Genomic DNA, 13,896 nt, shown 5'->3' on the forward strand with positions numbered 1-13,896 from the left:
TTTTGAAAGATATGAACGATCTCGTTCATAAATGAACGAGAACTCGTTCATATCTTTCAGTGTGGAGACTTAAGCGATGAACGATGCGCGGCCCCGCGCTCGTTCATCGCTGATCTCCCATCGGCTGTGCATGCAGGCCAATATGGACGATCTCGTCCATATTTGCCTGCACTTCAATGCAGCCACGTGACGGGGGGAGTGAAGAAACTTCACTCCCCCCGTCACTGCCCCCCCGCCGCCGGGTCGCTCGTCGGCCGTATCCGCCGTCGGGCAGCTCGGCGGCGGGTCGGCCAGTGAGTAGGGCCCATAAGATGTGTGAACTGTTTAAGGTCACCAATTTCTGCACGCCAATCTGCTGTTCCTTTATAGCATAAATAAACACAACACCCGCTTAAATTCAACAATTTTTTAATTTTTTTTAATTTTTTTTAAAGAAATTAAAATGTGAACCAAATTAAAATTATAAACTTAAAAAAATTTTTCTATGGCCTCGATGTCAGCAATGACGGCCCTTAAATTGCCTTTTAGGCGTAGTAACAGTGCCGGCAAACTGGTGGGATCTCCAACTGCAGCATCTGAAAAGAAGAGTCAAAGAAAACATTACTAACTTACTCACATTACCTATTATACTAGCAAGGCACAAAGGACACTTTAATGCAGTCATGTCCAAACTGAGGCCCTCCAGCTGTTGTGAAACTACATATAACAGCATGCCAAGACACAGTTTTGGGGTCAGAGATTGCAAAACTGAGTCAGGGCATGCTGGGATGTGTAGTTTCTCAGCAGCTGGAGGGCCGCAGTTTGGACAGGCCTGCTTTAATGCCTAAGTGACTACATCATGTCTGTTTTAAGGATAAATCAGTAGCAGAACAACACACAAGCCTGCTCAGCAATGTTTGTTTTTAACAATTATTTTTTTATAAAGTGTACCACACCATGGGGTACAGTTATTAATATGGGAGTTCTATTTAAGATGGGACGTTGACCATAGCAACCAATCAAATTCAACATATTATCTTGTAGAAGAGGCCACAAAAATTACAAGTATAATCTTATTGGTTGCTATGGGCAACATCCCATCTTAAAGATAACTACCATCTTAGTAAATGTAACACCATGTTGGCATTCATTCACATCTGGAGTGAAGCCGACTTATAATTTTTGGGGTTGGCCCTGCATCATCACACTGCATATCAACATCTTCAGAAGGACAACATATCCTAGCATACCCACACTCCCTGAAAGCCTGCCTTACTTACTACATAAGGTCAAACCTGTTTTTAAATTAAATGTTCTTTATTTTTTAGTGTAAATTTCACAACACAAATCACTGTGTCCTTAGCCAGCCTAACAAAGTAAAGCATACAAATTCAATGTGCAAATATTGGAATACCCAACCACAAGTGTAAAAGTCCAACAACATACTACACTCCACTCATGTCTAACTGTTTAGCAGATAATGTTGCACATACAAACCCTGTTGTCCTGGGCAACCCTGTCGACATAATGAGTGTCGACCTAGAGTGGGCATCCTCAACATTGCAGATGTAGACACTGTACATCTAATGTTCCTCACACAAATGTAAATGCAACATCCATACCATGATGAAGAAGACAAACATTTTACCTTGGCAAAAGATTTACCCCAGTACAACACTGCATTTATTAGAATGTGAAGTTAAATTCGGTAACAAATTAAATGTAAATGAGTGTCAATTTACTGTCCTGTGACACTTGAGCACCTCCCATAAGTGCCTCCGGGGCCTCTGCTGCCCATTCCGAAGGTGGGGATGGTGGCTGGATGGGGGAAGGAGGCTGGATGGGGGAAGGAGTCTGGATGGGGGAAGGAGGCTGGCTGCGGGAAAGAGGCTGGAAGGGGGAGCTTGGTAAAGAGGGTGGGTCAGATTGAGAGGGGGAGGGTGGCGGAGAGGTGGGTTGGGTCACAGAGGGGGAGGGGGCCAGAGAGGGGGAATGGGAAAGAGAGGGTGAGGTGGGCGGAGTGGTGGTTTGTCCTACAGAGGTGGAGAGGGACAGAGAGGGGTATTGGTAAAGAGAAGGGGAGGGGGGCTGAGAAGGGGACTGGGAAGGAGAGGGGGATTGGGCGACAGAAGGGGAGGGGGGCTGAGAAGGGGACTGGGAAGGAGAGGGGGATTGGGCGACAGAAGGGGAGGGGGGCTGAGAAGGGGACTGGGAAGGAGAGGGGGATTGGGCGACAGAAGGGGAGGGGGGCTGAGAAGGGGACTGGGAAGGAGAGGGGGATTGGGCGACAGAAGGGGAGGGGGGCTGAGAAGGGGACTGGGAAGGAGAGGGGGATTGGGCGACAGAAGGGGAGGGGGGCTGAGAAGGGGACTGGGAAGGAGAGGGGGAATGGGTGACAGAAGGGGAGGGGGGCTCAGAAGGGGACTGGTCGTGGCTCCCAGCAGCAGCATCAGCTTGCTGTTGTGTTCGTCCTAGAATGACATATGTAATATTTTGGTTGTAGCATGAAAATTTCTAACAACAGCATTTTTCTATTACTCTGTTCTGTCCCATGTTAAAGACACAGGGGTAACATTAATAGTTTTATCTATTTTTGAATCTGGTGATGTTGCCCATAGCAACCAAATTAAATGTAAATGAGTGTCAACTTACTGTCCTGTGCCACTTGAGCACCTCCCAGAAGTGCCTCCGGGGGCCTCTGCTGCCCATTCCAAAGGTGGGGATGGTGGCTGGATGCGGGAAGGAGGCTGGATGGGGGAAGGAGGCTGGATGGGGGAAGGTGTCTGGATGGGGCAAGGAGGTTGGCTGGGGGAAAGAGGCTGGAAGGGGGAGCTTGGTACAGAGGGTGGGTCAGATTGAGAGGGGGAGGGTGGTGGAGAGGTGGGTTAGGTCACAGAGGGGGAGGGGGCCAGAGAGGGGGAATGGGAAAGAGAGGGTGAGGTGGGTGGAGTGGTGGTTTGTCCTACAGAGGTGGAGGGGGACAGAGAGGGGTATTGGTAAAGAGAAGGGGAGGGGGCTGAGAAGGGGACTGGGAAGGAGAGGGGGATTGGGCGACAGAAGGGGAGGGGGGCTGAGAAGGGGACTGGGAAGGAGAGGGGGATTGGGCGACAGAAGGGGAGGGGGGCTGAGAAGGGGACTGGGAAGGAGAGGGGGATTGGGCGACAGAAGGGGAGGGGGGCTGAGAAGGGGACATGGAAAGGAGAGGGGGATTGGGCGACAGAAGGGGAGGGGGGCTGAGAAGGGGACTGGGAAGTAGAGAGGGAATGGGTGACAGAAGGGGAGGGGGGCTCAGAAGGGGACTGGTCGGGGCTCCCAGCAGCAGCAGCAGCAGCTTGCTGTTGTGTTCGTCCTAGAATGACATATGTAATATTTTGGTTGTAGCATGAAAATTTCTAACAACAGCATTTTTCTATTACTCTGTTCTGTCCCATGTTAAAGACACACGGGTAACGTTAATAGGTTTATCTATTTTTGAATCTGGTGATGTTGCCCATAGCAACCAAATTAAATGTAAATGAGTGTCAACTTACCGTCCTGTGCCACTTGAGCACCTCCCAGAAGTGCCTCCGGGGCCTCTGCTGCCCATTCCAAAGGTGGGGATGGTGGCTGGATGGGGGAAGGAGGCTGGATGGGGGAAGGAGGCTGGATGGGGAAGGAGTCTGGATGGGGCAAGGAGGTTGGCTGGGGGAAAGAGGCTGGAAGGGGGAGCTTGGTACAGATGGTGGGTCAGATTGAGAGGGGGAGGGTGGTGGAGAGGTGGGTTTCGGTTCACAGAGGGGGAGGGGGCCAGAGAGGGGGAATGGGAAAGAGAGAGTGAGGTGGGTGGAGTGGTGGTTTGTCCTACAGAGGTGGAGGGGGACAGAGAGGGGTATTGGTAAAGAGAAGGGGAGGGGGCTGAGAAGGGGACTGGAAAGGAGAGGGGGATTGGGTGACAGAAGGGGAGGGGGGCTGAGAAGGGGACTGGGAAGGAGAGGGGGATTGGGCGACAGAAGGGGAGGGGGGCTGAGAAGGGGACTGGGAAGGAGAGGGGGAATGGGTGACAGAAGGGGAGGGGGGCTCAGAAGGGGACTGGTCGGGGCTCCCAGCAGCAGCAGCATCAGCTTGCTGTTGTGTTCATCCTAGAATGACATATGTAATATTTTGGTTGTAGCATGAAAATTTCTAACAACAGCATTTTTCTATTATTCTGTTCTGTCCCATGTTAAAGACACAGGGGTAACATTAATAGTTTTTTTTTTTGTTTTTTTTTAAACTGGTGATGTTGCCCATAGCAACCAAACAGATTATATGTAACATTTATTAAGATGCTTCTAGAATATAATAGATTGAATCTGATTGGTTGCTATAGGCAACATCACCAGTTCTAAAAAAACTTCCACCTTATTAAAATTACCTCACTGAGCAAGTAATTGGGTTCAGTTGACAGCCTGTGTAGCAACTCTGTACAACAACATGCACTTTTTCAGAAGCACCTTGCTACACAGTCAGTACTGCTTGCCCTACTCACACACACTCATGTTTATTCTACAAGTTTATTGTAAGTGTGCTAATTTTCACACTCTCACTTAGTGAAAGTATGCAAAGTTTATGCTAAAAATCTGTTATTTACTGTAATATTTTACTTACTGCGACTACGTAGGGTACGGATTTGCTGGCGGAGCTCCGCCAACTGGTCCGGCGTACGCCTGCAGAGGTCGCTCCATCGCCTTTCCAATTGGATTACGGTCCTCCGGCTGCGGACGCGTGTCCGCAATAAGCGGCAGACCTCCGCGTAGGCCTCGCGCTTCACCCTTTTTGGGACAAAGGGCCCTGCGAGGCCTACGCGGCGGTCCATCACTGCCACCAGGACGCGCAGCTCGCGGCGTGTGAATACTGCTGCGCGCATCATGGCAATGGCGTTTCCATATATGGGCTTATATTTATAGTTTGTGGTTGCATGTGATTGGTTGGAAATGTATAGTGTCATCTGTAATCAACTTTATTGATATGTGTACATTGATGTGCAGGACAGTTTGTATAGTTCTCATGGGCGGTGATTCGCACATGCGGACACACACACACACACACACACACACACACACAAACAAACACACAAACACACACATCATTCAAATATGACTTCACATCATAAACATATTAGTCTTCACATATCTATAAAATAAATACTTTTTAAACTAATTAAAACTATTGGATACAACAATCTTACACAACATACATGAAAAGGAGAATATTGCCTTAAAAAATTGTACTGAAACAATATAAAATACTCTCAAAACTCACTGAAATGTGCTCACTCAGAAATGTCCACCGTGCTTCAGTAATTTTCAGCATACACCCACACACAGGCTGCATGCAAGGCGTTCATATAGCCAGTGCAGCAATTACTGGACCAATTAGCATAATATACACCTGCGCGGAATTCCGCACCGGAAAACGCAAGCAGCTATAAATACCTGAACACTCGTGCATACACACATGCTACCAGCAACATGGATACTCGTGAGCAGATGGCAGCAGAGATGGACGAGGTGCAGAAGCAGATGGCAGCACTAACACAGAGAAGATTAGCACTTCTGAGGCAGATGCTTGATTTTGCAAATGCTGACTCAGAAATACCAGGACCCAGTACTATACAAGCTCCTTCTGCTACCCAGGAGTTAGGAGTGAATCCCCTGCCAGACATAGCTAGTGGGGAAACTGAGGGTGATTCTGGACTAGCAGCTCAAACACAGACTACACAAGCAGCTAGTGAAGAGGAAGATGGTGATGAAGGTCAGGATGATAACTCACAGGCTACTTCCAGAAAAAAAGACAGCCCGCCTTCACTAAGAGGGAGTTACGGATTTTGGTCACACAGGCCATGCAAAAAATACATCGAGGACCCAAAAACATGGGTGCTGCAACCAAAGACAGAATTTGGAGGGACATCACTAATTCTATTAATGAAGTCGGCTCAATAGTCCGCACGTCGCAGGAAGTTCGAAGACGGTAAGTGTATATTGCCAGTCCATTTTCTGTGCCAAGTATTATAAAAACGTAACTTAGATGTGATGTTGCCTATAGCAACCAAATGCATAGCATGTGTACTATATATTAAAGCAGGTTTCCAAAATTTAACACTACCTTGCCCCTGTTTTTCACCACATATGTAGTTGGGCCGACTTCAAATCCCGCCTGAAGGGCAAGAGGTATGCGGAGTGGAATGCCTCGAGGGCAACAGGGGGAGGACCAGCTGCCACTGTGGACTACACAGATCTGGAGGAGATAGCGATGGACTGTGTGAGCTACGGGGAGGGGGTTGGGGTGTCTTATATGGACACGGACCTGCCTGAAATACTCCATGCACTTGACTTGCCAGGTAAGTTTACACACATATTTTTTATTTTTTTTGATACAAAAGTCTAATTTGTTTTTATCTACTCTTTTTCCACTCATTCTTCTATTTGCTTTGCACATAACACAGCACAGGGGGGTGAGCAGGTAGAGTCACAGGAGGGTTATGTGGCTGAGGCTGAGGCGGAGGGACCTAGTGTGTCTGGCAGTGTGGGACCACAAATCCCACCCATCCAGATTCCAACTGGCCCCCCCACCCAACCCTCTGCTATCACGGAAATCCTGACTGAAATAGCCAGGTATGGTGAGAGCCTGAATGCTTTTCAGGACAGGATGTTCCAGGAGGTAAGCCAGATACCTGTCCGGCTCACTGAGCACAGAACCAGTGTGGAGCAAGGTGTAGCTCAACTCTGCCAAGGTCTGGCAGAGATCAGGCAGGGACAAGATCAACTCGCCTCCTCCTTCCATGAACTTGCCAATTCCATTTGGCAAGGGCTACAGGACATCGCTGTCTCCCTTGCCCACAGTGGGAGAGAGCCAGCCACATCGGCTCCCTCCCCTCCCCCTGCCCAGGAAGAACATCTCACTGGGCAGGGCCCTCGAAGGTCGCTCCGCAGACCAAGCCAAGAAGAACATCATCAGGCGGGGAAAAAAAGAGAAAGTGATGTCTCTCCAGATGGGCAGCACCCATGTTTTACATGTTGCCTCAATGTATTTTTTTTATTTTGGCTTGTGTGGCCAGAATGTAGAACTCCCTCAAAGTGAAATGTTTTCTTTAAATTGTAGTCTGTGAGTTATTTGTGCCTACACCTGAGCCATCTTCCTCTTCCTAGCGTGCTGTGTATGTTTGTGTTTGTGTGTTTGTTCCGGAATCTACCTCAGTTCCCCTAGAAGTTTAGTCTGGCTGAGGGTTCACTTACTTAATTGAAAATATCAAATTCTGGCAGAATAAGGGGTTACCATAGTACTGGGTTCTGCTATGTGCATTTGCCCATTGCCATCTGCTTGCTTCTATGTCCAACTCTGTATGTGATGCTCATTTGTAGCCATGTTGTGTTGTTGATTTTGAACTTTATTTGAAGTAAAAAAAAATTACTTTACAATTGTTTGTGTGTTTTATTAAAGGTTATGCACTCATGAAAACTGTGCCCTGGAAACTTGAACATGGCATACTGACATTTGTGGAACAAGGGAACAATCAGAATATTAAGATAAACATTGCATAGTGTAATTTGAAATCTGTATGCCTTGCACAACACTTAATTTAACATATACAAAAAATTAAACAAAAAAAACTTGGGTTACTAGGGGCAACGTGCCATAGTATTGGATATGGACACATATTCTTAAAAAAAACCCAAAACAAATATTAAGTCACATTAAATCTAGGCTGCATTATGGTGCTCATGTTATTTGGTATGTACAAAGGAATATGTCTATGTTGAGAAGATTTAGCTGATGTAGTTTATAAGTTAGTTTAGTCCATACTTGCATACCTGACCCTCTCCATGAGGGAGACAATGCTCTGTTCCTGGACTTTCTGGGTAATGTATGATTGCCATCACCTGTGGTGAGCTAGTTCATTGATAAGAAAGGTGTTTCACCACAGGTGATGGCAATCATACATTACCAGGAAAGTCCAGGAACAGAGCATTTTCTCTCTCATGGAGAGGGTCAGGTAGGCAAGCATGATTAAAACATGCATTTAACATCAGTTAATTTTTATTGGTACAAAAAATACAGTGTATTATTTGTGAGTGTGTCAGATTTGTTTGTGCTAACAATACAAATATGAAGTGGTCATATAATTGCTGCTTGTATTATTTTGTAAGAGCAGTGTTTTGCAAGTAAATGCTCAACAGGTGAATTCAGTTGCTAATCAATTGCTAATTAGAGCAGACACACACTTGTAACCAGGGCCGGTGCTAGGGTGTTCGGCGCCCTACTGCAAAATATAAATTTGCGCCCTCCCATACTTTACATGTAGGGCCGGGGGGTTACCATGGCCTCTTGGGCCCCTGAGCTGCAGGAGATCCGTGTAAGCCTATGGATGTGAACTCTCTTGCCACACTCACTCTGTGCAGCGCTAGTTACGGCCCTGCACACAGACAGTGCCGTAACTAGACATTTTACCGCTGTGTGCAAGAGAGGGAATCGGCACCCCCCTACACACACACACACACACACACACACACACACACACACCTGCATGTACAATAGGGGCAGTGCGCGCTGCAGGCGCGCACAAAAAATATAGGGGCGTGGCTTTGCGGGGAAGGGGTGTGGCCACAAAATAATACCAATTCATATTACATATTATAGTAGTCTCCATTATTCAAACTATGCCGCACAGTAGCGCCACTACACCAGGTAGAGCCCCTTTTACACATTATGGCCGACAGATTCCGCTTTTTACACATTACGGCAGACAGCGCCCCCCTTTTACACATTACGGCAGACAGCGTCCCCTTTTTACACATTACGGTGGACAGCGCTCCCCTTTTTACACATTACGGTGGACAGCGCTCCCCTTTTTACACATTACGGCGGACAGCGCTCCCCTTTTTACACATTACGGCGGACAGAGTCCCCTTTTTACACATTACGGCGGACAGCGCCCCCCTTTTTACACATTACAGCGGACAGTGCACCCCTTTTTACACAATACGGCGGACAGCGTCCACTTTTTGCACATTACGGCGGACAGCGCTTCCCTTTTTACACATTACGGCGGACAGAGTCCCCTTTTTACACATTACGGCGGACAGCGTTCACTTTTTAAATACAAACACACACACACACACACACACACACACTTTCTCTCTCACACTCTTTACATACCCTTACCACAATCTTGCTGGCCAGATCTTCCACAGTCTGCTAGCCTGGTCCGTGTAGCTCCGCCCCCTTGGTCAGTGTAGCTCCGCCTCTTGGTCCGTGTAGCTCCGCCCCCTTTAGTCAGACAGAAAACACTCCTCTCCCTGTCACAGGGGACAGAGGAGAAGGAGTCATGCTGCCGGCGCTGCTGCGGTTGCCTGTCAGTGTGACAGGGCAGGCGCAGCAGCAGCAGGGGGGACAGGACGGCGCTTCAGCTGGGATGCAGAGCAGTGAAGGCGCCTCTCCTGCCCGGCGCCTGCCTGCATTGCATCCCTTGCTGAGCGGCTAGCGCCGGGCCTGCTTGTAACAGTACTTCGCAACTCGCAAGTGCTGAGTAGCTGCAGACTCACTCTTCTGCTGCGTGAAGATAGCGAACATTTGTAATGTACTTTTAACATAGGATACGCATTTTTGCCAAACACACGCCTACTGCTGGATGCATACTCCCACACTAGCCGCCCACTTTCACGCCCATTTCGTAGGATTGCGAAGCCGTGCCTCTGCCACGCCTCCGTCACTCCCCGCTTTCGTTTGTGTATTACGAGCAGTTTTCTTTGTAGTAATTCTGCACAAGTGTCGTATCGCTACCTTTGCGCATGCGTATTTCCGCTTTTGTGCATGCGCAGTTTGTGGTTATCCTGCCATTTGCGATGCGATTATCCGCTGCAAACAACTCGGAATGAGGGCCATGGTTTTGCCCATTTGCTAACAAAGTTCCTGCTGCGATCAACTCAGAATTACACCCATAATACCCCATGTAGTAGAGACGCTTACACATGTAATGCCCCCTGTACCAGAGACGCTTACACATGTAATGCCCCCCTGTACCAGAGACGCTTACACATGTAACGACCCCTGTGCCAGTGACGCTAACACAAGAAACACCCCTGTAGCAGTGACGCTTATTCACGTAACGCCTCCTGTACCAGTGACGCTTACACATGTAATGCCCCCCTGTTTCAGCGATGCTTACACACGTAACGCCCCCTGTAGCAGTGCCGCTTACACACGTAGCGCCCCCTGTACCAGTGATGTTTACACACGTAACGCCCCCTCTGTACCAGTGATGCTTACACACGTAGCGCCCCCTGTACCAGTGCCGCTTACACACGTAGCGCCCCCTGTACCAGTGCTGCCTACACACGTAATGCCCCATGTACCAGTGACGTTTACACACGTAATGCCCCCCCCTGTACCAGTGATGCTTACACACATAATGCCCCCCCCTGTACCAGTAATGCTTACACACGTAATGTCCCCTGTACCAGTGACGCTTACACACGTAGCGCCCCCTGTACCAGTGACGCTTACACATGTAGCGCCCCCTCTACCAGTGACGCTTACACACGTAATGCCCCCTGTACCAGTGACGCTTTCACACGTAACGCCCCCTGTAGCAGTGCCACTTACACACGTAACGCTCCCTGTACCAGTGCAGCTTACACACGTAACACCCCCTGTACCAGTGACGCTTATACACGTAATGTCTCCTCTACCAGTGACGCTCACACACATTATGCCGCAGTCACACATACACACACACACACACACACACACACACACACACACATATATATATACACAAACGCACACATACATACATACTGTACATACATTACACACATACACAGTCACACATATATACAGTATACACAGACATTTTTTATACACACACACACACACACACACACACACACACACACACACACACACACACACACACACACACACACACACTCTCTCTTTCCAGACACTTAACTACTGAAGTCTGGCTGGCCGAAGCTGTAGCAGCTCATCCTCCTGCTGCTGCAGCATGGTCCCGTCTAGCTCCGCCCCTTATTCCCGTCTAGCCCCACCCCTTTGGCTCCCGGCCGACCACTGAATGTCACACAGGGGAGGGGGATAGGAGGCTTTTTGCTGCCGGCACCGACTGGGAGAGGAGGTTTTGTGCTGCCTGCACCGCTGCATGTGTGACAGCAGCCGGCAGCAGCAGCAGCAGGGATAGCAGCAGCAGCTCAGCACAGGGATGCAGAGAAGGGAGAACACCGCTCCTTCCTGATGCCTCCCTGCACTGCATCCCTTAGCTGAGCGGCTAATGCCGGGCCTGTGTGCAGTGTCACTGACACTGCACAGCCCTCTCACTGACACTGCACAGCACTCTCACCTTTTACATTGATTCAGCCAGTCACTCAGTTCTGCCAGCCAGTCACAATTGTTAGCACCAGTGTCCCAACGTGCCGCATCACAAGGAAGTAGACGCACTGAATAAACTACAGCTCCCAGCAGCCCTTAGCGCCGAAGCATTCCGCCCCTTAGGGCTGCTGGGAGCTGAAGTTTAATGAGTGCATCTTCTTCCCTGTAATGCGGCGCGTTGGGACACTGGCACTAACAATAGTGACTGACTGCTGTGCGAGTCTCCGGGAGAGCCACTGCCAAAGGGAGGACAGCAGCTTAGACCAGTGGAATTTCATCTTAGTAACATCTTTATAACAGTCATTAGAATAACCAATCAAATTGTCTTTGTAAAAGTTCCTCCCCTTTCAGTTTTCCAATAGGTGTCCCCATAGTAAAGTAGCTATTCTATTCTGCTGTAGGTCCGGTATGTGCTGAACACCACCATGGAACTCACTGCGCATGTCCGGCTCTGAAACAGACCACGCGCACTTCATTTCATTTGTTTGAAATGCGATAAAACGACCAAAAAGTAGAGCGATAATTATCACATTTTCGATTAAAATAAAAAAGATACAATTTTTTTTTTTTAAAAAGTCATGAAAAACACACAATTTTTTTTTGAAACTTAGCAAATTTTTTGTACATTTAAGGTAAGGGAGGAAAAAGGAAAGGATCTGTTTCTGGTGCACAAGCTTAAATTTAAATAAAAATTAACTTTTATTTCATTTCTTTAAAATATGTAATGACATGTTCTATTTCATGTCTTCTGGAGTAACTTATGCGAAATATTCTAAAAACATATACATATATTGCGTGAACATAACAAAACTGTGAATTACACAAAACAATGGACAAAAAACACAACGGAAGTCAGGAAAACATACTGTCACTGTGCAGAAGGTATCACTCACTATAATAATAAATATAAGGTCCAACCTATACTATACATATATATTATGCGTACAACTGGATGGTAGCCCACTTGAACAAATAAGCATATCAGATATATGTATATAATAATTGAGTCACACTCTAATTAATTATATATGCTCATAACTACCGGTACATATAAATATAATTATTATTAAACAATCACTGCCTGGACGAAAGGCCCCAACGGGGAGACTCAATTATATATATAACACACATATAATAAAGCCAAAATAAGGTATCTATCTAAATAAGTATCCACTATCTATATGAGTAGGAGAAAGGAACTTTCTGTGGGTGAAAGGGAAGAGTATACATTTATCTCCTCTGATATTATAATATTATAGAGTCTGACACCGTTGGGTGAGAGACCCAGAAGAATCAAATCTAGTACATACGGGAAACATCAATTGCAGAATCTTACAAAAGAATTTGATGATAGTCAAGGAAATAAATTATTGGTGACATTATTATTTATTATCTATTATATGTCAGATTATTCATCAACAAATCAATACCTGACACTATAAGTGAGAGGTAGAAGTACTGTACATCTGACACTATAGGTGAGAGGTAGAAGTACTGTTCATCTGACACTATAAGTGAGAGGTAGAAGTACTGTACATCTGACACTATAGGTGAGAGGTAGAAGTACTGTTCATCTGACACTATAGGTGAGAGGTAGAAGTACTGTACATCTGACACTATAGGTGAGAGGTAGAAGTACTGTTCATCTGACACTATAAGTGAGAGGTAGAAGTACTGTTCATCTGACACTATAAGTGAGAGGTAGAAGTACTGTTCATCTGACACTATAAGTGAGAGGTAGAAGTACTGTACATCTGACACTATAGGTGAGAGGTAGAAGTACTGTTCATCTGACACTATAGGTGAGAGATGATGAGATGATTGACCGACACGTATTGTGGAACTACATATGAGTGACATCTGACACTATATGTGGGGGGTGTCAAAGTCAAAAAATATCATGCTTCACATTGCCATATACTAACCCCATGCACATGCCCGCTGCTCGTGCATTCAATCTGCTGTACGTGCACATGTCCGCAAATTGCATACACTCGCTCCGGCGATTACGCGCGGTATATGCGTATTTACGGTAGAGTTTATGAGCTTGTAGAGGGCGACTCGTTTATAGCATAGTTAACCTTTATAGTGTGTTTTGTAGATATTAATCCCCTTAATAATGTCTGCAAGTATGTTTAGTGTAAATGGTTCGTGAACATAGGGATTCCTCTTTGCATGATACGAAGGGTCTGACAAAGGTTGAACAGTGGTGTCTAGTACCTAACTGAAGAGTATTTTATTAGAAACATTCCGGTGTTGGTTAGGAAGAGATTAGTCGCTCCTGCGTATAGTTATATTTAAAAGAAGTTTATGGACATTTACAGTATTTGCAGTTCATTATCCATGCGGCGGGAATCCTGAGGATTCCTCCCATCTGAGCAGTTTGAAATAGTCACAGCCCACCTGTTCGAATCCACCTATGACCTTTGGTTATAATGCAGAGGGACATTCCTGTGTCCAATGAACAATGAGATTGTAGAGCCCTTTGTAGTGTACAGTATGCTGTGTATATAA

At 46.8% G+C, this 13,896-nt stretch overlaps 1 protein-coding gene across 1 annotated transcript in view; it reads right to left on the minus strand.

Moving 5' to 3' along the window:
• Nucleotides 1–493: 493 nt before the first annotated feature.
• The window catches only part of LOC134969747 (uncharacterized), a 56,609-nt gene continuing 43,206 nt past the window's right edge, over nucleotides 494–13,896 (minus strand). Inside the window, exons 2-4 of the mRNA XM_063945899.1 lie at nucleotides 3,510–4,097; nucleotides 2,632–3,328; nucleotides 494–575 (exon numbers count right to left, since the gene is read on the minus strand). Of these exons, the coding sequence (XP_063801969.1) occupies nucleotides 2,942–3,328; nucleotides 3,510–4,076 (954 nt within the window). The 5' untranslated portion in view covers nucleotides 4,077–4,097 and the 3' untranslated portion in view covers nucleotides 494–575; nucleotides 2,632–2,941. The remainder of the gene's footprint in view (nucleotides 576–2,631; nucleotides 3,329–3,509; nucleotides 4,098–13,896) is intronic.

Source organism: Pseudophryne corroboree, chromosome 11 (assembly GCF_028390025.1).
Source record: "Pseudophryne corroboree isolate aPseCor3 chromosome 11, aPseCor3.hap2, whole genome shotgun sequence".
NCBI classification, from domain to species: domain Eukaryota; kingdom Metazoa; phylum Chordata; class Amphibia; order Anura; family Myobatrachidae; genus Pseudophryne; species Pseudophryne corroboree.